We start from the raw sequence: 23,393 nt of genomic DNA, 5'->3' as shown, positions 1-23,393 counted from the left end.
AGGGCCAGCGACATTGTGGTGATAGAGCTGGACACTTTAACAGCAGCGTCAAGCAGAAGGATGCTGTCTAAGCTGCGAGGGATGGAGGATGGGTCCCATCCTCTGCACGACATGCTGGTGCAGCAAATGAGCACTTACAGTACAAGACTCATGCTACCAAAGTGCATTTCTGAGCGCCCCACGAAGTCATTCCTTCCTGTTGCCATTAATCTTTATAACTCCTCCTTCTCAGTACAGATATTCATAACCATATACATAAAAAGTGTTTGTACATTTTTCAAAACTTTATAATTTATTTTGACTTTTATGTTTATGTCAAGTTTTCAATTTCCTACTCTTGAATAGAGCATCTTGGATGAAAGCAAGTTTTGCTTGCGATTAATAAATTATTTCTGATTCTGATTCTCATCATACTCTTGCCAGAGAACTGTTCAGCCAGCTTCCAGCTTTAATTGTGCAAATTCTACAGCTAATGGCATCATGTTTACCTGTTTGACCTGCCTGACTGTAGCCTGCCCACTCATCAAATTCATACATCTGCTTTTTATTCTTTGGATTTGGATTTGGACTGGATTTTGTTTTAGGATATGGGATGCATTTAAACTTGGATGTGATTTGGATTTTGGATTTGGGTTGCTCTTAAAATGACCTGAAAGGCTAAAATCTGGATATTGTCTGTTTCTATATGACACTCTGTTTCTGTCCAAAGTCCTAAAACATCTCTTTGAGACTTTAGATTTAAACTATTTATGGCTGCAGCAGCAAAACAGCAGCATCCACGAAAACAAATCCTAAAACCTGTTGAACAAAAACTGAATATGAACCTCAGGATTAATGAAAACTTAAAAGACAGGTTAAATATTGGCACCATTTTATTACCAACACATTTAAATAATGGAACATGTTATTTAAACTGACAGTGTGGACAGCATCATGCTGAAATGCTGAAATAACTATCTGTCTAAGGTTATTTTAAAAGCCACGTACAGTTTGTAGTTTAACTAAAAAAACAAAAAAAGGATTCAATAAAATAACTTCTACCAATTTCACTCTAGGACCGACGATTAGACATGAAACTCAGACTTACAGTCCGGTACATGCTGTGTATTTCTGTTTCAGTACAGCAGGCCTCATTTCAATTACTCACAGCCTCTCTAGAGGACGTTGGCCTCACAGGATCCAGGCTGCAGAATCTGAAGAGTGACAATGAGTTTAACAGCTCTTCTAAACCAGGGGTAGAACAAAGCATAAATCAGAGGGTTTAGACAGGGGTTAAAACAGATTAGACAGAGCACAAGGATTCCAAAGGAAGTGTTGAGCAAGTTTGATCCTGCAAAAGAGACACAGTAAAATGGACAGAAACACATTAGAAACACAGCTACAAGAACACCAAGAGTCCTGGCTGCTTTCAGCTCAGACTTTCTTGATGTCACAGTCACTGAATGCTGCAGTGTAACAGCTGTAATGTGAGAGCGCATGGCACGAGCCTGAGACACAGCCACCACAAACACTCTCACATACAGAACTACGATGACGGTAACTGGAATGAAAAAGGTTAAAACAATGTCAACAACTCCGGCCGTATTGTCAATAAGAAAAACACACTCTCCATAGCAGGACATATAATTATGTTTTTGAAGTACGATATTTTTTATCAAGAGACTTCTGTAAAGAATTGAACTGAACCAACACAGAAAATTGCAAAGTTTCACTCTTCTCACAGTGACTCTGGTGGGATAATGCAGAGGGTCACAAATAGCCACATAACGATCAATTGATATAAGAACCATGTTTCCAACTGAGGCAGAGATGGTGAGTGTGATAATGTACTTATACAGAGAACACATACGGTCACCAAAAAACCAGCAGGATGTTTTTCTGAGGACTTCACCAGGCATGTACACAAGGCCTACGATGAAGTCTGAGACCGACAGAGAGAGGAGGAGGAGGTTGGTGGGTTGGTGGAGCTGCCTGGAGAAAGAGGAGAGAACAGTTACACTATTTAAAGTTGTAATTACAATTAATGTATTACATGAAATAGTTGGAGTATATAACACAAGTAGCACTTATGATGGAGCAATATGCACTTCATTTATTACATGGGGAGGTTTAGTCCTCAAAAAGGTCAACAAGGCAGAGTGAAATGTTTTAGACACTTGTGTAATATAATTTCCTCCTGTAAAATCTAACTTCATACATATAAAATGTTAAACTTGAAGGTTTTAATGAGAAGTGAAACTCTGCCTGAAGTGGGAGATCGAGATAATAACGAGCAGGTTTAGAGCCACAGTGAGGACAGAGACAGAAGACAGCAGAAAACGCAGAAACACAACTTCAGACCAAGAAATCAGTGGCTTCCTGCAGGAGGTGTTGAGGAGCTGTGGAAAGCAGAGCTCTGCTCCATCATGTACCTCCATCATCAGAGATGTGAAGAGAGCTGCAGCTGTAGCAGCTTTCTGACCACAACTCAGTCATACAACAGTTTTATCTGTGTGACACACACTTCATCAGTCCTCTGCACTCAGTCTCTGCTGGGACCTCATGTCCCTCCTTCATCACTCTTGGCATTATCTCATCATCATCATCTTCCTCACTGCATTCTCTGCGGGCCTTCCCACTCTCCCTCTGTTCTTGTTGGCAAGCTTAGTTTCTCACTGTTATTATTTAAATTTTCTTCTTCCATTATCAAGTAGCTTTTCATCTAAAAACTGTCTATATATATATATTTAGAATGATAAACACATAGAATTGTTGAATAAATAAATTAAAGCATGAATAAAGTAACATTCCATTGTAAAAGCATGGCAACAGTAAGGCTCAACATTTGTTTTTGCTGTACACTCAAGACATTTGTTCGGGGCAACGAGAGCTCAAACAATCAGTCAGTCACTCAATCAAAGCGTTTATGGTCACGTGCATAGTGAGGAAAACATGTTTCCCTGTACAATGAATTTCCACAGTGAGTCCCAATAACAAGCAGTTAAAAAGTATAAACTAGATACTACTAATAATAACAGAAATATGGACTATGTACAACTGTGCAAAGTGTGCAATAATGATTTATGTGCAACAGATATGAATGGTCAAGGAGCAAATTACATAGCTCAAATTGTACAACGTAGAAATGAAATGGAACCACAAAATAATAGTAAAATAGTGGCAGAAAAACTCAATAATAATAATACTAATAGTAGCAGCGGTTACCAAATGTGAAAATTGAGAGCGAGCATTCAGTCCCACTGATTTATGGGATGGATGAGGCCAGTCTGTGTCCATTGGCTACCTGTTTAAAAGTCAAATAGCCAAGCTATAGCTAATAGCATTTACCAAGAGGGAGGAGAACTTCCTCCTGCATTACACAAGTGTGAACAGTTCAAGTTGGGGGTTGGTGGACTCAGCTCTCCTGTGGACTCTGCGGTGGTAGCCTGTAGAGTGGGAAGTGGAGTCCTGTTGATCTTTTCAGCGGTTGGGGTCCATTTCACTTTACACTTCTCTCTTCACTTTCCACTCACCCCAACCGGTCAAGGCAGATGGCCGTCCACCCTGAGCCTGGTTCTGCTGGAGATTCTCTCTATACATCTTTATAATCTTGACTTTATTCTGTAAAGTGCCCTGAGATGACTTGGTCGTGAATTGGTGCTATATAAATAAAGTTGAATTATGAATTAATTATTTCAGTCATGCAGGCGTACCACACAGTGATGCAGCTGTTCAAGACTTCTACACCAGGGGTCTCAGACTCGTGGCCCGGGGGCCAATTGCAGCCCGCAGGACAATATGAAAGCTTAATGTTAGTGTGGCCCATGAGTTTTATATGAATGGCATTTTACCGTCTTGTCTGTGGAAGCTTCCTTTTTTGTGCAAGCTGGAGCTGAACGAACCGAACAATCACAGTGGAGTATATGGCTCCAGGGGCGGGGCCATCGGCCGCACTTGGTGCAAGCAGAGAAACAGCCTAGTAACATCACATCACCCTCATAGAATTACTACTTGTTACTGTGTTTGAAATAAGCATGTTTGACTTCGAGCTGGACAAAGTCAATGTTACCAGCATTAACGACCAACACCGATGTTCCGTTGACAATGTCACCGAGGGTAGTGGACCTCCAATGGGGCCAACTCCCGCCCGCCGTCCCGCTTCGGAGTCAGGCTGGAGCCTCATCGGGTTCTTACCCGCCTCGGTTATATAGTCAATGGAACATCAGTGTTGGCTAGGACGTACCACTGAATCCATGGGGTTATTATAGAAAATAAAAGCCAGTGAATATGCCTCCATGGCTGCATCCCATTGTTTTATAGAATAAATAAATAATGTTGTCCCACTGTCCCAGCTGATAATCAACAGCCCGATAGCAGTCGCCTTTTTTTTTCAGGTCGAGACTTACTGACTATCATCTTCAAGCCATACTGTGGGTCTCAACTGCTTCCTCTCTCAAGCCAAATGTGGCTCAGCTATGTGAGAGGAAGCGCTGACAGGTCTCTGGCAGCAAGAAGTAGGCAAGAGAACCATGTTCAGAAGAACCAATCATGTTCATATTTAGAAGAACCCATTGAAGTTAAAGAACTGTTGTAATGATGTTGGAGAAGATTAGATTTTTTTAAAGTTTTTTTTGTGGAATACCCAGCCTCACCCAGACTCTGCCTCCTGCGGCCCCCAGGTAATTTGAGTTTGAGACCCCTGCTCTAGACAGTACAGCTATAGAAGCTACAGTACAGCCCCTGTTGTGCTTTCTTAGTCAGCTGGGTGGTGTTGAGTTTCCAGGTGAGGTTTTTACTAATGTGGACCACCAGGTATTTGAAGCTGCTTACCCTCTTCACTTCAAGCTCCCAGATAAACAGTGGCTTGTATGTTCTCCTCTCCTTCCTCAAGTCAACTATCATATCCTTCATCTGTGTATAGGTGAGTGTAAAAGGTGTTGAGGTCATCCAGTAGGTGGTCTGAGGAGCTGATAGTTGTGTTTATGGTGGTCTTGTAGTCTGTGATGTCCTGCAGGCTGTGCCACATTTGCCCAGCATCAGCGGTAGAGTAAAAACTGTTAAGCTACTGTGTATTGTCCACATGTTGGTGACATTTGGAAAGTCCTTAAATTGCACTAATGTTGTTATTGCTGTTAGGGTGACTCGTCTCTGTTGCGCTGATGATGTCGTCAAGGTTGCTGAGCGCTTCCGTAGAGTTGGCTGCCAAATACACAGCAGGAAATTCCCTTGGTAGATAATAGGAACGGCAATAAAAACTCCAGGTTGCCGAGCAGTGCCTATAAACAGACTGTATATCTCCACACCACGAGTCGTTGATAGACCCACCTCCCCTTTAGCCCTACTGGAGGCTGCAGTGTGGTCTTCTTGGTGTATGGAGTGAGTCTGTAGCTGAATAGTGGGTTCTGGCACTTTCTCTGAGAGCCAGGTCTCAGTGAAAATCAGAGCCCAGCATTCTCTTTCTTCCTTTTGCGATATAATTCTGGCTCTCAGCTAGTCCAGTTGGTTAGCTAGCAAGAGGCTGGGTTGCTGGCTAGCGAGGACTTTTAAAACTAGCATGGAGCCCTCCCCTCCTGCTGCGCTTCTATCACCGTCTCCTGAGCGTTCTCCTAGGGTCAGCCACCTCACCAGAGCTAGAGCAGTCATAGGCCAGTATTTGGGCTCTAAAAATCTCAGAAATATGCTGTTCAACCATATTGTTACTCTAGATGGCATAAATCTGGTCTCCAGTACTACTGCAAGGAACCTTGGAGTTATTTTTGTCCCGAGATGAGTTTGTTGTCAATTGGTGCTATTTAAATAAAGTTGAATTGAATTGAATTCAAAACAAAAGTCCAGAGGCAGAAGTGAAAATGGACACTGTGATATCTGTTGTCTATAACTTTGTTTATGTTTTATAAAATCTTTTATATCTATGTATTCTTGTATGAATTCCATACTGATATCATTTAAACTGTGTATAAGCTGTTAATTAACCAAGAGTTTTTGTTTGTGAGGAGGAGGATGATCTTGGGGAAAGATCAATTACATAGGGCTTAGTTAGGGTTAGTCACACCAAGCTATTGGCTGGGAATCTGAATTTTAATGTAAACACAAGAAAGGTTTCCATATGTTGATGAGTACTTCACATGCATACTGTACTATAGAAACTATCATACTTCCAATATTCATTTGCGGTTTGTCTTTGATAAAACCAGTTCTAACCAGATCTGAATAAAGTGTCTAAAACTTTACAATCTGTGTCCTGAATCTGGTTTCATCTTGAAGAATTCACTACAACATTGTACAGCTTCTGAGGCTGTAAACTTTGCAGACTACTATTGTGTGATGGTGTGTAACAACACGCTTGTAGCGTTTTTAGATTTTGTGCTAAAATATTATTTGCTACAAAGAAAATGTTTTTTAGAAAAAAATAATTTATTAAAAGCATAGTGCAAACGTTTATCACTTCCCAAATAAAATAAAAGCAGATGATTGAACAGTACCTACACAGTAACTGCACAAACAAAACACTTACTTTTCAAGTAAAACCTGAATATAAAGAATTCGAATATGGTAAGAATAATTTCTCTGCTGATATGATTTTCATTAATCCTCAGGATTTGTAACAAATTGAAAGGCACAAAATTTTAATCTGTAAAATTGCCACCGGGCGTCCAGAGTCACATTTTTATTAGTAGCATATCAAAACTACAGCAAACATGAGTTAGTTAAATTTGCACTAAGCACAGCAATATACTGAGTCTGAAATAAATATGACCATTTGTTTAATTTTTTTTCCAATACCATTTAGACCAACTACATAGCATCTGTTTTGCAATAGAAGCATATTAAAACTTAAAAGTTGCAAATTCACTTAAATTCTGTAAGTTTGTTCAAAGACAGTTTATACTTTGATTGTCGATACTATGTTTGATTAATTGCATTCACTATCACCATCACCAGAGCCTTTAGCTATCAAGCTCCTCTCGTGTGGAACCAGCTCCCAGTTCAGATTCAGGAAGCAGACACCCTCTCTACTTTTAAGTCTAGGCTCAAAACCTTCCACTTTAATAAAGCTTATAGTTAGTTATAGTTATGATGCTATAGGCTTAGACTGCTGGGGGACCCACCCCCAATTCACTGAGCTCCTTTCCTCCTCTTGTCCCTCTCTCCTCTCCTCTCACCCCGCAATTGTCAAAACTGTATGTCATTAACCCTGTGTGTTTTCTCCCGTTGTTGTCTTTGTCCTTCTGTCTCTCCCTCTCTCTATCCTTTTCTGCAGGTGTCCCCAGCTTTGAAGCTGTGTGTTTTCTAGTGTGCAGCTACTGGTCCTACCAACCTGCCCAATGTTTTGTTGTTGCTCTTTTTTGTTTCTCTCTTCACTTTCCACTCACCCCAGCTGGTCAAGGCAGATGGCCGCCCACCCTGAGCCTGGTTCTGCTGGATGTTTCTTCCGTTAAACAGAGTTTTTCCTCTCCAATGTTGTCTAGAACTTGTCAAAGGGGGAATTGTTAAGTTCTCTCTATACATCTTTATAGTCTTGACTTTATTCTGTAAAGTGCCTTGACATGACTTTGTTGTGACTTGGTGATATATAAATAAACTTGAATTGAATTGAATTAAAATGAATTGAATAGAATTAAATGAGTTCTATAGAGGAAGCCTCGTTTCAGTCTCTCAAAGTCTCTCTACAGTACGTTGGCCTCACAGGATCCAGGCTGCAGAATCTGAAGAGTGAAAATGAGTCTAACAGCTCTTCTAAACCAGGGATAAAACAAGGCATAGATCAGAGGGTTTAGACAGGAATTAAAAGAGAAAATGCATGGTACAATTATTCCATATGACGTATTGAGTATGTTCCCACCTACAAGAGAGACACAGTAATATGGACAAAAAAATATTAGAAACACAGCTACAAGAACACCAAGACTCCTGGCTGCTTTCAGCTCAGACTTTCTTGATGTCACAGTTGTAACAGCTGTAATGTGAGAGCGCATGGCACGAGCCTGAGACACAGCCACCACAAACACTCTCACATACAGAACTACGATGACAGTAACTGGAATAATGAAGCTCATAAGAAGGTCAAGAACTCCTAAATTGTAGTCAGTGACCAACACACACTCTCCATAGCAGGAAAAATACTTGTCTTTGTTAACTGAATCATCATTCACAAAGAGGCATCCGTAGAGGTTTGAACACAACCAACAAAGTAAAATGCAAAGTTTCACTCTTCTCACAGTGACTCTGGTGGGATAATGCAGAGGGTCACAAATAATAACATATCGATCGACTGAAATGAGAACCATGTTTCCAACTGAAGCAGAGACAGAGATGGTGACAAAATACATATAGAGAGAACACATGAAGTTACCAAGATACCAGCAGGATGATTTTCTGAGAACTTCACCAGGCATGAACACAAGGCCTACGATGAAGTCTGAGACCGACAGAGAGAGAAGCAGGAGGTTGGTGGGTTTGTGGAGCTGCCTGGATGGAAAGTATGATTAAACACATTAGAAAACAATTGTGGAAATTTAAAAAATATGAGAAAAATGGGCTGAAATGACCTGAGTAAATGTAAGTATTAATTAAGATATGCACAACATTTCATGTGTATAACAAAAATTATTTTTTCTAGTAGAATCTGCAATGCATATTTATAAACTTAAAATTTTTAGGTTCTATCAGGAAGTGAAACTCTGCCTGAAGTGGGAGATCGAGATGATGACGAGCAGGTTCAGAGCCACAGTGAGGACAGAGAGAGACGACAGCAGACAGCAAAAAAACACAACTTCAGACCAAGAAATCAGTGGCTTCCTGCAGGAGGTGTTGAGGAGCTGTGGAAAGCAGAGCTCTGCTCCATCATGTACCTCCATCATCAGAGATGTGAAGAGAGCTGCAGCTGTAGCAGCTTTCTGACAACAACTCTGTCATACAACAGTTTTATCTGTGTGACACACACTTCATCAGTCCTCTGCTCTCAGTCTCTGCTGGGACCTCATGTCCCTCCTCCTTCACTCTTTAGATTACATCATCATCCTCATCATATTCTCTGCAGCCCTCCTAAGCCTGTCTCTGTCATCCCCTATCTCAGTTTTCTTTCTGTTCTAGCAGAGATTTGTATGTGTGAACATACAAATCTGTGTGAGTTGCTCAGACGAAACACATTGATGCAATTGAAGGAAACTATATATTAGAATTAAAGAAATAGACAAGTTTAAAAGCACAGTGTGCACATATTCTAATTCTATTCTATTCTTTGGTGCTGACCAAGGTGTGTGGTTGTAAATATATATAAAGCTTATAGTTAGTTATAAATATTCTGCTATAGTCTTGACTTTATTCTGTAAAGTGCCTTTAGATGACTTTGTTGTGAATTGGTGCTATATAAATAAAGTTGAATTGAATTTGATTAAATATTCTGCTCATAATATCAAGTATGGTACAGGCTTCAGGGTAGTCAGTGATGATACAGATTAGGGCTTTTCAAGCAGTTGTCCAGCGCTTTTTGGTGGCGTGTGAAGGTGTTGTGTTTTTTTTAAGAAATTTCGGTTTTTTTATGAATGGTTATGTTAGGTTTTCCGTTGGAGCACCTCGTGCTTAACCTCCTGTCTCTGGTACAATCAGAGTCCCCTGAAAGAGTCTAGTGGTCCCTAACCTAACTATCCTGAAATCTCGCATCCTAGAAGCATATCATGATCTGAGGGAAGTCTTTAACAAAGCTCAGGCCACTTCCCTACCCCTGCACTGAGCCTATGACTACCTGGCTCTATGTCCCCCAGGTGTTGTCTATAGTCCACTATGCCCCAGAACCTGAAGGCATGGACACTTATAAATTAGAATCTCCTGTAGCTGGCATTTGTTGGTAAAAAGGACAGCGTACGCCCCTGTATTATTTATTGAGGATTAAATCAGATCCCATCACGAACTGCTATCCTTTACCTATGTACATTTACATTTAGTCATTTAGCAGATGCTTTCATTCAAAGCGACTTACAAGTGAGGTACAAGGCAGCAAAAATGTATGTTAAGGAGAAAACATCAAAGCAAAGTCCTATCAGAAAAGTGTTCACAGTTCACTAGATGCAAGAGCAAGAAAGAGCAGAAAGGATTTTTATATATATAGATTTAAGTGCATAGGAAGATGCGGAAGAGTTCCTTTTTCAGCAGTTTTTTGAATATTGGGAGTGAGTTTGTTGAGTGTGTAGAGTTTGGTAGCTTGTTTCACCATCATGGGATCGTTGCGCTTAAGAGTTTTGCTTGGTGTCTTCTGTGCGGTGCTGGGACCACCAGACGTCGTTCGTTGGCAGACCGCAGCAGACGGGAAGGATTGTAGACTTGAATGAGTGTATCACACCTTAAAATTAAGTATGAATTGGACCCAGAAATGAGCAGATCACAGAGGACTTGGAAGGCAAACAGTTTATTTAAGTTAAGCGGAGAAGGGGACTCGGGACCGGAGAGGAAGGCGGGGATGGCCAGGAGACGGTTGGGAACTCTGAGGGGAAAAGGAGACAGAGGTGAATGACAAACTATGGCACGGGGAATATATTGGGAGAACCAGATATCTTACTGCGGGTGGAGGTTTGAAGTAGAGCGGAGACCAGGTTGGGCAGGAGACCAGAACAGGAGGAAGGGCTGAACTTAAGGCCGCAGGCAGAAAAACAACCAGGGAGCAAAACAGGCAGACTCGAGCAAAGTACCAACATAAACAGAACACAAGTAGCAAAGAAAAAGTTCAGGGGAGCGGACTCCAACTCAAACCCTGCCCAAAAAGGTAAACACAAAGACGCTTGTTCCAAAAACAAAAGAATCCCAAGTAGGAGGGAAAAAAAAAAGTAGTTCAATAACTAGTGCTAAAAGAATCAAAACAGATGCTGAAATTAAGCAATGAGCAACACAAAGTAGCAACAGAATAATAATTTCCTCAATCGTTGTTAGCGAGCAAACAAAGTAGCAAATTAAACGCTGGCAGTGAGCAAACAAAGTAGCAACAGAGGGATAGGTTATTTGAAAATTAGCAAAGGAATTCCCGAGAGAAAAACAAACATAAACTAGAACAAGACCTTATTCTCTTAGGTGCGGATTTTCAGGATCAGAGACTGACTATTCACCGAGGCAGTCTGAAAGACGATCTGCCAGGGAGTGACAGGTGAGCGGAGTATATAAAGGGATGCAACAGGTGAGCGGCATGAGACTAATTGCAGATCGGCAGCGAGGGGAGAGGAAAACAGAGTGAGGAAGTACCAATCACCAAGGCAACAAGACTAAGACTCACAGCCGTGACAGGGCCCCCCCTTCAAAGGACGTCTCACGACGGACCCCCAGGCTGCTCGGGATGGTCACGATGAAACCGAGAGACTAAAGCAGGATCCAAAATGGACCGGGCGGGCTCCCAGGAGCGCTCCTCAGGACCGTACCCCTCCCAGTCCACCAGGTACTGGAGACCCCGGCCCCGCCGGCGCGACCTCAGAAGGCGAGTAACTGAGAAAGCCGGAGCGCCGTCGATGTATTCTGAGTGACCTGGGGAGGCTCAGTCTAACTGCCACAGGGTTGATGACTTTAGCTATGGGGAAGGGACCGATGAACCGGGCAGCCAGCTTCCGGCTCTCAACGCGGAGGGGAATGTCCGCCGCGTAGAGCCATACTCGCTGGCCCACCCGATAGTGTGGTGCACGGCTGCGGCGTCTGTCGGCGGATCTCTTATAAGAATCGGAAGTCTGGACCAGAGTGGCACGAGCCCTCCGCCAAGCCAGCCGACAGCGCCGTACGGAAGCCTGTGCAGAGGGGACAGAAGAAGTTAATTCATGAACTTCAAAAAGCGGAGGAAGGTAGCCAAAAACCACCTGAAAGGGGGTCAACCCTGTGGATGCAGATGGTAATGTATTGTGAGCATACTCAACCCAGGTCAAATTCCGAGACCAGGAGGATGGCTCTCGGGAGCAGAGGACCCGGAGTCCAGTTTCCAGGTCCTGATTCGGTCTCTCGGTCTGGCCGTTTGATTGGGGGTGGAAACCTGAAGAGAGACTGACAGTAACACCAAGCAGCCTAAAAAACTCCCTCCAGAACTTAGAGATAAACTGGGGACCGCGGTCGGAGACGACGTCACGGGGGAGCCCATGTATCCTGAAAATGTTTCTAACGAGGACCTCAGCGGTCTCCTTAGCTGTAGGAAGAGCGGGAAGGGGAATGAAATGGGCCATCTTGGAAAACCTATCCACGACTGTGAGAATAACCGTGTTGCCCTGGGACGGGGGAAGACCGGTAACAAAATCTACTGAGATGTGGGACCAAGGGCGCCTAGGAATAGGAAGGGGATGCAACAAACCGAACGGGGGACGACGACTGGTCTTAGTCTGCGCACAGAAGGGACAAGCTAAAACAAACTCCCTAACATCCCTGGCCATGGAAGGCCACCAGAACCGTCGCCTCACAACAAACAGGGTTCGAGAAATACCAGGATGGCAAAATAAGCGGGAGGAGTGACTCCACTCCAGTACCGCCGAGCGGAGCTGGTTGGGTACAAACAAGCACCCCTCGGGGCAAGCGGAGGGAGTAGGATTGTTGGTCTGGGCTTGAGATACTCTCTCCTCAATCTCCAGACGAGTGAGGGCTAGACGAGCGGATGCTGGGAGGATGAATTCTGGACGCTCCTGAACTGGGGGTGAACCAAAAGTGCGGGACAAGGCGTCAGCCTTGGTGTTTTTGTGACCGGGGACATACGCCAAAGTAAAACGGAAGCGGTTAAAAAAAAGAGCCCAGCGAGCCTGGCGGGGATTTAATCTTTTAGCTGTCTTTAAGTATTCTAGATTCTTATGATCGGTGAGAACCACAAAGGGGTGTTCAGCCCCTTCCAGCCAATGCCTCCACTCCTCCAGAGCCAGTTTAACAGCGAGTAGCTCCCTGTTCCCAACATCATAATTTTGTTCCGCCTGGGAGAGACGGCAAGAGAAAAATGCACACGGATGAACTTTGGAGTCTCTCTCCACCCGCTGGGAGAGGACTGCCCCCACCCCTACATCCGAGGCGTCTACCTCCACGATGAATGGCTTACTGGGGTCCAGGAGACAGAGAATGGGAGCGGAGACGAATGCAGCCTTGAGACGGGAGAATGCCTGGTTAGCGGAAGGAGACCAGGAAAATGAAGTCTTGCATGAAGTGAGTTTATGGAGAGGGGCAGCAATAGAACTATAGTTCCTAATGAACCGTATATAAAAATTTGTGAAACCTAAGAAACGCTGCAGTTGCTTGCGTGACTCAGGCACGGGCCAGTCCCTCACTGCACTCACCTTCCCGGGGTCCATCTCCATCCTACCAGGAGAGACAATGAACCCCAGGAAGGAGACGGAGGACGCGTGGAAAACACACTTCTCGGCCTTAACGAACAGGTTGTTTTGGTATAAGCGGGACAGAACCTTTCTAACGTGGGTGACGTGCTCGGTCTCAGAGGTGGAGAAAATAAGAATGTCGTCTAGATAGACGAAAACAAATCGGTTTAGCATGTCTCCCAGCACATCATTGACCAGGTTCTGAAACACCGCTGGTGCGTTGGTCAGGCCGAAAGGCATGACCAAGTACTCGAAATGACCGGCCGGGGTGTTAAAAGCCGTCTTCCACTCGTCCCCCTCCCAGATGCGAACCAGGTGGTAGGCGTTCCTAAGGTCTAGTTTGGTGAACACCTTGGCCCCCTGTAATAATTCAAAGACAGAAGAGATAAGAAGGAGAGGGTAGCGGTTGTGAATGGTAATCAGATTGAGGCCGCGATAATCTATACAGGGGCGGAGCCCCCCATCCTTCTTATCCACAAAGAAGAAACCCGCTCCCGCCGGAGAGGATGAGGGGCGAATGAGACCAGCAGCTAGCGACTCATTAATATAAGTTTCCATAGCCTCGCGCTCTGGCCCCGAGAGCGAATACAATCGGCCCCGTGGGGGCATGGTTCCTGGAAGCAGCTCGATGGAGCAGTCATAGGGGCGATGAGGGGGAAGTGATGTGGCTCTTTCCTTACAAAAAACGGACTTGAGGTCATGATAGACCTTGGGAATCTTAGTGAGGTCTATGGTAGGGGGAGTGATAACTGGGCAACGAACAGGGGGAACGGCCTGTCTAAGACACAAGCTGGAGCAAGATGTACCCCAACAGAAGACCCGCCCCGTCAGCCAGTCTATGTGGGGATTGTGTCGAGATAACCATGTGGACCCCAGGATGAGGGGCTGCTGGGGAGAGCGGATAATTTGATAAGAGATCTTTTCACAGTGGTTTTCAATGATTAACTGTAGGGGAGCTGTATGCAGGGAACTAGAGTTTAGGGGGTGGCCGTCTAAAGCTCGAATGGTGATGGGTCTCGTGTGGGGAATAAGAGCCAGACCCAACTGACGAGCCAGCTGTTCATCCATGAACTCTGTGTCCGCTCCGGAATCGATAAGGGCAGCGAGGGAAACTGAGCGGCCTGCGAACTGCAATGTAACGGGTAGATGTGGTCGGGGGGCTGAAGGTAAATTAGAATGCGTATGGCTCAGTAGGTGCCCCCCTTTCCCTGCTAAGCCCCTCCTTTTACTGGGCATGAAGCCACCTTGTGGCCATAACGCCCGCAATACAAACACAAATTGTTCAGAAAACCTCTCTCTCTCTCCTCAGGGGGGAGACGCGCCCTCCCTATCTGGATGGGTTCGGAGGAACCCTGGCCAGGAGGCGGAGAGAAATCGTCAGAGGAGGAGACGGGGGGCCTAGAGGAACGCGGGTGGAAAAAGGAATCTCTGACTTGTGGTCTACGTTCACGGATACGGTAATCAACGCGGGTGCAAAGATCTATTAGGTCATTAAGGGTGCCAGGGAGCTCTCGAAAAGACAGTTGATCTTTTAGGTACTCTGACAACCCTTGGTAAAATCTTTCGACTAAGGCTGGCTCATTCCAAGAGCAGTCCGCTGCAAAGGTGCCGAACTCTATGGCGTATTCCGCTACAGACCCCTTTCCCTGCGAGAGCTTGGACAATCTACGTGAGGCATCTCGCTCAGATTTTATTGGGCCAAATACTCTGAGTAGCTTCTCAGCAAAACGATCAAATGAAGATGTGGCCGTGGAACCCCTCACCCACTCGGTCGTACCCCAAATGCCCGCCCAGCCTGTAAGCAAGGCAACGGCATAAGCAACGCGGGAGTGGTCGGAGGGGTAAAGAGAGGGCCGCATCTCGAACTGGAGCCTACATTTTACTAAAAATGCCCTACAGGTCTTAGGATCCCCCGAGTAGGGTTCCGGAGGAGCAACCCACGGCTCCCGGGGAGACGGGACAGGTTCGGAAAGAGGAGGAGTGGCAGAGACTGAAAGGGAGGAAAATTCCTGCAACTCACGTACGTTGGCTCTAATACCAGCCATGTCAACCTCGTGCTGCACCAGGGTGCCCTCTACCCGACTCTTCCAAATCCCCGTGTCTGCAGGGTCCATAATTTTTGGCCAGATCGTACTATCACGCCTTAAAATTAAGTATGAATTGGACCCAGAAATGAGCAGATCACAGAGGACTTGGAAGGCAAACAGTTTATTTAAGTTAAGCGGAGAAGGGGACTCGGGACCGGAGAGGAAGGCGGGGATGGCCAGGAGACGGTTGGGAACTCTGAGGGGAAAAGGAGACAGAGGTGAATGACAAACTATGGCACGGGGAATATATTGGGAGAACCAGATATCTTACTGCGGGTGGAGGTTTGAAGTAGAGCGGAGACCAGGTTGGGCAGGAGACCAGAACAGGAGGAAGGGCTGAACTTAAGGCCGCAGGCAGAAAAACAACCAGGGAGCAAAACAGGCAGACTCGAGCAAAGTACCAACATAAACAGAACACAAGTAGCAAAGAAAAAGTTCAGGGGAGCGGACTCCAACTCAAACCCTGCCCAAAAAGGTAAACACAAAGACGCTTGTTCCAAAAACAAAAGAATCCCAAGTAGGAGGGAAAAAAAAAAGTAGTTCAATAACTAGTGCTAAAAGAATCAAAACAGATGCTGAAATTAAGCAATGAGCAACACAAAGTAGCAACAGAATAATAATTTCCTCAATCGTTGTTAGCGAGCAAACAAAGTAGCAAATTAAACGCTGGCAGTGAGCAAACAAAGTAGCAACAGAGGGATAGGTTATTTGAAAATTAGCAAAGGAATTCCCGAGAGAAAAACAAACATAAACTAGAACAAGACCTTATTCTCTTAGGTGCGGATTTTCAGGATCAGAGACTGACTATTCACCGAGGCAGTCTGAAAGACGATCTGCCAGGGAGTGACAGGTGAGCGGAGTATATAAAGGGATGCAACAGGTGAGCGGCATGAGACTAATTGCAGATCGGCAGCGAGGGGAGAGGAAAACAGAGTGAGGAAGTACCAATCACCAAGGCAACAAGACTAAGACTCACAGCCGTGACAGAGTGAGTTGAGGTAAGCAGGAGCTGTCGGGTTAACCACCCTGTGAGCAAGAGACAGAGCTTTGAACCTGATGCGAGCAGCTACAGGAAGCCAGTGTAGAGATCTAAAAAGTGGTGTGACATGGGTCTTTTTTGGCTGATTAAAAATGAGGCGAGCTGCTGCGTTTTGGATCATCTGCAAGGGTTTGATTGTGGATACTGGTAACCCCATCAACAAAGCGTTGCAGTAATAAAGACGAGATATGACCAGCGCCTGTACAATGAGTTGGTTTTATATTCTGTGATGTAGGGTCTGATCTTCCTGATGTTGTAGAGAGCAAATCTGGTGCCCTAGAGACTGAGGAGATGTGGTTCTTAAAACTCAGTTGGTCGTCGATGATGACCCCCAGATTTTTGGCCGACTTAGTGGGGACAATCACTGTAGATCTAATGGTTATGCTGATGGTGTGTTGTGTCGATAGTCTGGCTGGGAAGACAAGGACTTCGGTCTTGAAGAGGTTGAGCTGAAGTTGTCTCTGTCTCATCCAGGCTGAGATGTCCGAGAGACAGGCAGAAATGCGCGATGAGACAGTGGGGTCGTCCAGTGGAAAGGACAGGAAGATTGTGTCATCAGCGTAGCAGTGATAGGAAAGACCATGTGAGTGAATGATGGCACCTAAGGATAAAGTACAGACAGAAAAATGAAAAGGACCAAGAACTGAGCCCTGCAGCACACCGGTGGAGAGACTATGGGAGTGAGAAAGATGCCCCTGCCAGGATAACTTGAAGGTTTGTCCCGACAGGTAAGAACGAAGCCAGTCTAGAGCTGATCCAGCTGATGCCTAAGTCTGAGAGTGTGGACAAGAGGATCTGATAGATCAAGTAGGATTAAGACAGAAGACTGACTTGTGGCTTTTGCAGCTCGAAGATATTCTACGACAGTCAGGAGTGCAGTTTCTTTGGAGTGACACCTCTTGAAGCGAGGAGGTTGTTCTTGAAAAGAAAGTCTGAGAGTTGATTGAAGACTGCTCGTTCCATTGTCTTGGCCAGAAATGGAAGAAGGGAGACAGGTGGGTAGTTCTCCACAACAGAGGGATTTACCTTTGATATCATCTGCTTTCTACTATCTACACTTAGCTGGATCTACGCAATGCATATCATCTGGTTCAGATCAAGGAGGGAGATGAAAAGAAGATTGGATTCAACATGCCTGCTGGACAATATGATTACCTCGTCTTGCCATTTGGGCACGAAATCTAGTCAATGATGTTCTGGGAGATATGCTGAACAAGTTTGTGTCCATTTATCTTGATGATTCTTTATCGTTTCCCGCTCTGAGACAGTCCTGCAACGCCTGCTCAGCTCTTCATTATGGAAGTGAGTTTCATGCCCCCAAAATTTTGGGATTTGTACTATCCACCAACAACATTTTTATGGATCTGGGCAAGTTAGAAGCAGTTAGAACCTGGAAAACTCCTGAGAACCACAAATGAGATTTATCAGGGGTTACAGGTCCATCACAACCCAACTCCATCAACTGACCTCAGTCAACTCCCTCTGACCTTCTCTGTACTTCTCCATCAGCTTCCTCAAAGCAAATACTGCATCTGTTGTTCTCTTTCTAGGCATGAAACCATATTGCTGCTCACAAATGTTCACCTCTGCCCTTAGCCGAGCTTCCACTACTCTTTCCCACAACTTCATTTTTTGGCTCATCAGCTTTATTCCTCTGTAGTTGTCACAGCTCTGCACATCACACACAGTCAAATTTTTGTGCAAGACTAAAGATTATTGTTATCTGGTGATTATTCCTCTCTGGAGGCTTTGAGTTGTTCTTTGTCTCATTGCTACTTTGGATTCAGTTTGATTAACCTCAGTGTTTTTCAAGTTTTCCAGGTTTTCAGTTTGTGGTTGTAACGTGACAGAACGTTCAAGGGGTATGAATACTTTTGCAAGGCACTATATACACAAAAGGCTGGATGCGACGCAAAGTGCTCACCTGACCCACAGAGAGGAAATTGGTGTTGAGCATTTTGCCCAAGGAGACATTGACGTGCAGCTAGGAGGGAGTGGGAGTTGAAAACTGAGCCAGCAATCACTTTAATAACTTCTGACCCTGGTATGGGAACAGGTCTTCTACCACAGTATTTTGAAAAGCCTGCTCTGACAGTAGGAGACTGAAGTTCAGCCTGATGATAAAACTCCAAGACTGAATAGCTTTACCTGGGATCTTTTGCTGTTTGGTGTAGGGACCATCAGATGCCATTTGTTGTCAGAGCACAGTGGGTGGGAGGGATTGTAGGGAGTGTGGGGATGTGAACAGTATTAGGTGTCCTCTTGTCTGATCAAACATGAAACATGCTGCTGCATTTTGGATCATCTGGAGGGGTTTATTTGTGCTGGTAGCCCCAGTAAACGATGAAATATGGAAAGGTCTGGGGAGTAAGACAGTGAGCTGAATAAAGAAGTGATTTGACAAATTTAGAGGAGAACTGAGATGTTGCCTATGATGCAGTTTTGTGTGACAATGCGGTCCAAGTGGTTGCCAACTCTGTAGGTGGGAGTTTGGTGGGGATCCATTTCGGCTCAAACGTGCTCAGAAATGCAAGGACATCAGCAACCTTGGGTTTGTCTAGGTGGATATGAAAGCTGCCGTGGACATGTTCTGTGGGGTGATCAGGGCTTCTGTAAGTGCCAGTAGCCGAATAGCTGACTGTGTAGCGAAAGATGGAATGAAGTCACCCTAGTTTACTGCAGATTTGAAGCCCAATAGAGTTAGAGAACAGGGTGGAAGTGCTGAGTGTGGAGGTGGTGGTGTCATCTTCAGTGACTCTGACATGTACTGCATTTGTGAAAGAGAACAGGGGGTTTCACATTATCAGTTTACAGTAGGAAACTAGCTGACGGACTTTTAACTTACTTTATCCAAAATTAAATCTGGTGGTGTTCATTCTCTGGAGTGCACTCAGAACCACTGTTTATATGGTCCTCCAAATCTAGCTCATCTTTAAGGAAATCTGATTAACGTTCGTAAAAGCATTGTAAAGAGCAAGCTCATTCCACTGACTGATCATGCTCTGAATCCAGTGTCAATAGTCAACTCCAGGCCAGTTAGCTTGGGCAGATAGGGCAGAGACTGAATCCAAATGAAGCAAACTTAGTAAAACCAGGCAGATACCAGAGCAAGGTTACAGACTTGGGGCAAGCAGAAAACCAGGTCCAAGGCCGACGAGCTAGGTTACCGAGCAAGTCTTCACTTTCAGGCTGGTTCAGCCCAAAACAATTGGCTGTAGAGCTCAACACTGTGCAAGGAAACATTAAGTAAACTGAAGCTGACACTGAGAGTGTCAGGGTCACAGTGTACTTCCGGCTTTTGGACTTTTATTTTGTGTCCCCTTCTCCTTACTTCCTGTCCCTGGTTCATTTGCCCGGCTTTACCCTCGTTGTCTCTCTTTGTTTGCACCTGCTTTATTTTTCCCTCCTTGATTTAAGTTCAGTCTTCCCCTCACTCCCCTGCCAGATCCTCGTCGTTGTTACCGTCGTCATTGCCGTCGTCATTGCCGTCGATATTACCCCTCACCAACCCCACAGTAGACTCTGGACTCCAGGTAAAGCTGAATGTGTGTTTCATGGACTCTTGTATTCTGGACTCTTGTTTCTTTCTGGACTTTGTATTCTGGACCCTGTTTGGTGACATTCCTGTTTGCAGTTTTGTTTATCCGTGTCCCGTTAGTTTAGTTGGTCTGTTAATTTCCTTACACTTCCCCTTGTGTGTTTACCTGTGTAGTGACTTTTGTTTGTTTGTGCCTTATTTATGTCTGCAACTCAGGAGCAAGTTATGTTAATGACAAAAAAAGAAATTGGATCATGACAACTCAGTGATAATAAGAAATATGTCAGTGTTTACTGCTCTCTTGGTTTGACCTAACCTGAGGCATTTGTTAACACATATCTGATTTAATGTTAGTGATTTCTGTGCTTTTCATATTGACCTTCACATTTATGTCTTTTTATTTTAATGAAATTATCTCTTATAATTCCACTTCAGAATTAAAATGATTTTCTGTTTTTTGACTTGACTTTAGTAACTGGACTTTGTACTATTGTGTGATGATGTTATATACAGTGTTGGTTGTTGTGCTAAAATGTTCCTTTGCTATGAAGAAAATGTTTTCCAGGAAAAAGAGGCGTTTTTTTTTGGTTTTTTTTTTTTAAAGCATAGTGTAAATGGTCACGTTTATCACTTCACAAATGAAATGAAAGTAGGTGATTGAACAGCACCGACACAGTGGTTACCTGTGTGTGACTACCTGTAAAACAAAACCTTTGTGGGTAATAGCTGAATATGAAGAATTCTAAGAACTTGTCATTAATCCTCAGGATTGGCAAAAAAATTAAAAGACAAGTTTAATATTGGAACCTGACACTGGGTTTCCAGAGTCATTTTTCTATTAGCAGCATATTACAATTACAGTAAAGAGTTAATTTAACAATGAAAAAAATACTTTAGTGCATCGAGCTATTAAATTGAAACCGAGCACAGCAACATGCAGAGTCCCTAAAATAACTATATTTTAATAGTCCTATATCACCTGATCTTTAAAGTTATGTTCCAAATACACTAATTTTACTATGATCCTACAAACTAATTTCTACCAATTTTCACTCATTTTATACTTATATTTCTGTTTATAACAGGCCTTGTTTCAGTCTCTCACAGGCTCTCTACAGTACGTTGGCCTCACAGGATCCATGCTGCAGAATCTGAAGAGTGACAATCAGTTTAACAGCTCTTCTAAACCAGGGGTAGAACAAGGCATAAATCAGAGGGTTTAGACAGGAGTTAAAACAAATTAGACAGAGCACAAGGATTCCGTATGAAGTTCTGAGTATGTTCGGTCCTGCCAGAGAGAGACAGTAAAAAGGACAGAAACATAATAGAAACACAGCTACAAGAACACCAAGAGTCCTGGCTGCTTTCAGCTCAGACTTTCTTGATGTCACAGTCACTGAATGCTGCAGTGTAACAGCTGTAATGTGAGAGCGCATGGCACGAGCCTGAGACACAGCCACCACAAACACTCTCACATACAGAACTACGATGACGGTAACTGGAATAATAAAGGTCACAAAAACATCTACAGTTCCTAAAATGTAGTCAGTTTGAAACAAACATTTTCCATAGCAGGAAGTTGCCCTGTCTTTTTGATTTGGGTCATTCTTTACAAAGAGGCTGCTGTAGAAAATGGAACAGAACCAACACAGCAAAATGCAAACTCTTGCTCTTCTCACAGTGACTCTGGTGGGATAATGCAGAGGGTCACAAATAGCCATATGTCGGTCAATTGAAATAAGAACTATGTTCCCAACTGACACACAAATAGAGAGTATAGTAAAATACATATAGAGCGAACACATGAAGTTACCGAGATACCAGCAGGATGTTTTTCGGAGGATTTCACCAGGCATGAACACAAGGCCTACGATGAAGTCTGAGATCGACAGAGAGAGGAGGAGGAAGTTGGTGGGTTTGTGGAGCTGCCTGGATGGAAAGTATAATTAAAATATTAGCAAAAATTTGACAAAATGAAATAAATGTAATTATCAATTAACATATACTTAACATTTATTTTATGTGTGTAAGGGACAGTGTATAAGTATACTTAATGACAATTGCTTTTTCAAATCTGCAATGCATGCTTATAAAAGTTAAAACTGTCTGCTTCTAATGAGACGTGAAACTCTGCCTGAAGTGAGAGATCGAGATGATGACGAGCAGGTTTAGAGCCACAGTGAGGACGGAGACAGAAGACAGCAGAAAGCAGAGAAACACAGCATCAGACCAAGAAATCAGTGGCTTCCTGCAGGAGGTGTTGAGGAGCTGTGGAAAGCAGAGCTCTGCTCCATCATGTACCTCCATCATCAGAGATGTGAAGAGAGCTGCAGCTGTTGCAGCTTTCTGACCACAACTCTGTCATACAACAGTTTTATCTGTGTGACACACACTTCATCAGTCCTCTGCTCTCAGTCTCTGCTGGGACCTCATGTCCCTCCTCCTCCTCTCTACACATTACATCACGTTCTCTTTAGCCCTCACTACCCTGACATTGTCTCTTTTCCTTTTTACAACCTACCCACTTTGTTACTCACTTGAAAGACTTTTGATATGAATCTTCTTTATTTTCTCTCTCTTTTTTGTTATTTACCACACACAATCCAGGGTCCTGGACTGAGTGCAGCCACTTCACTTTGCTGAGCCAATTAAAAGTTGCAGTCTGCTGCAGTGCATCAGATGGTGACAGAGCACGTTCAGCATCTTCTCGTCTCTATTTGAGGTGCACAGGAGTTCAATTGACTTTAAAATTTACAACTCAGACAATTAGTGAGCTGGTGTTCTGCCCTCATTGCAGGTCCTGGGTTTGTAAATTGGCCAGCAAGCAAAAAGACTCCCGAGTGTTTACTGACATCCCCATAGCATGATGCTGCCACCACCATGCTTCACTGTAGAGATGGTATTGCAACGACCATCGTGCCTGTGCCTAAGAAGTCTACTGTCTCCTGCCTCAATGACTACCGTCCCTTCGCGCTCACACCCATCGTGATGAAGTGCTTCGAGAGGCTTGTCATGAGGCACATTAAGACCCAACTCCCAACCTCCCTGGACCCCATGCAGTTTGCATATCGTCCAAATCGTTCCACGGACGATGCCATCTCCACGACCCTCCATCTGGCCCTCACCCACCTGGACAGTAAGGACTCATACGTACGAATGCTGTTCATTGACTTCAGCTCAGCATTCAACACAATCATCCCTCAGCACCTGACCGAGAAATTGAGCATACTGGGCCTGAACACCTCCCTCTGCAACTGGATTCTGGACTTCCTGACTGGGAGACCCCAGTCAGTCCGGATCGGGAACAACATCTCCAGCACCACCACACTGAGCACTGGAGCCCCTCAGGGCTGTGTGCTCAGCCCTCTGCTGTTCACTCTGCTGACGCACGACTGTGTAGCAATGCACAGCTCAAACCACATAGTCAAGTTTGCTGATGA

General features: G+C 44.3%; 2 protein-coding genes across 2 annotated transcripts; both read right to left on the bottom strand.

The window, feature by feature from the left end:
* Positions 1–1,154: 1,154 nt before the first annotated feature.
* LOC137132913 (trace amine-associated receptor 13c-like) lies at positions 1,155–4,162 on the bottom strand. Its single transcript, XM_067515932.1, has 3 exons — positions 4,091–4,162; positions 3,328–3,425; positions 1,155–1,971 (listed from the first exon to the last, which is right to left on the bottom strand). The coding sequence occupies exons 1-3, from the start codon at positions 4,160–4,162 to the stop codon at positions 1,155–1,157; spliced, it is 987 nt and encodes a 328-aa protein (XP_067372033.1).
* A 16,903-nt stretch (positions 4,163–21,065) lies between these two features.
* On the bottom strand, positions 21,066–22,263 carry LOC137132609 (trace amine-associated receptor 13c-like). Its single transcript, XM_067515376.1, has 2 exons — positions 22,088–22,263; positions 21,066–21,882 (listed from the first exon to the last, which is right to left on the bottom strand). The coding sequence occupies exons 1-2, from the start codon at positions 22,261–22,263 to the stop codon at positions 21,066–21,068; spliced, it is 993 nt and encodes a 330-aa protein (XP_067371477.1).
* Positions 22,264–23,393: the final 1,130 nt, after the last annotated feature.

The sequence above is a fragment of the Channa argus genome, chromosome 9, assembly GCF_033026475.1.
Source record: "Channa argus isolate prfri chromosome 9, Channa argus male v1.0, whole genome shotgun sequence".
Classification (NCBI taxonomy): Eukaryota; Metazoa; Chordata; class Actinopteri; order Anabantiformes; family Channidae; genus Channa; species Channa argus.
Note: the sequence above shows the minus strand (reverse complement) of the source record. Positions and strands in the feature narration are given on the sequence as shown.

What these genes read in the sequence shown, in the direction of transcription:
- LOC137132913 (XM_067515932.1), bottom strand. Translation starts at nt 4,162, where the DNA reads ATGAGGCTCCAGCCTGACTCCGAAGCGGGACGGCGGGCGGGAGTTGGC. An exon ending in TTGGAGGTCCACTACCCTCG is followed by an intron (nt 3,426 to 4,090) that starts GTGACATTGTCA and finishes CCCACTCTACAG; the next exon opens with GCTACCACCGCAGAGTCCAC. An exon ending in GGAAGTTCTCCTCCCTCTTG is followed by an intron (nt 1,972 to 3,327) that starts GTAAATGCTATT and finishes CTCTTTCTCCAG; the next exon opens with GCAGCTCCACCAACCCACCA.
- LOC137132609 (XM_067515376.1), bottom strand. Translation starts at nt 22,263, where the DNA reads ATGATGGAGGTACATGATGGAGCAGAGCTCTGCTTTCCACAGCTCCTC. An exon ending in ATCTCGATCTCTCACTTCAG is followed by an intron (nt 21,883 to 22,087) that starts GCAGAGTTTCAC and finishes CTTTCCATCCAG; the next exon opens with GCAGCTCCACAAACCCACCA.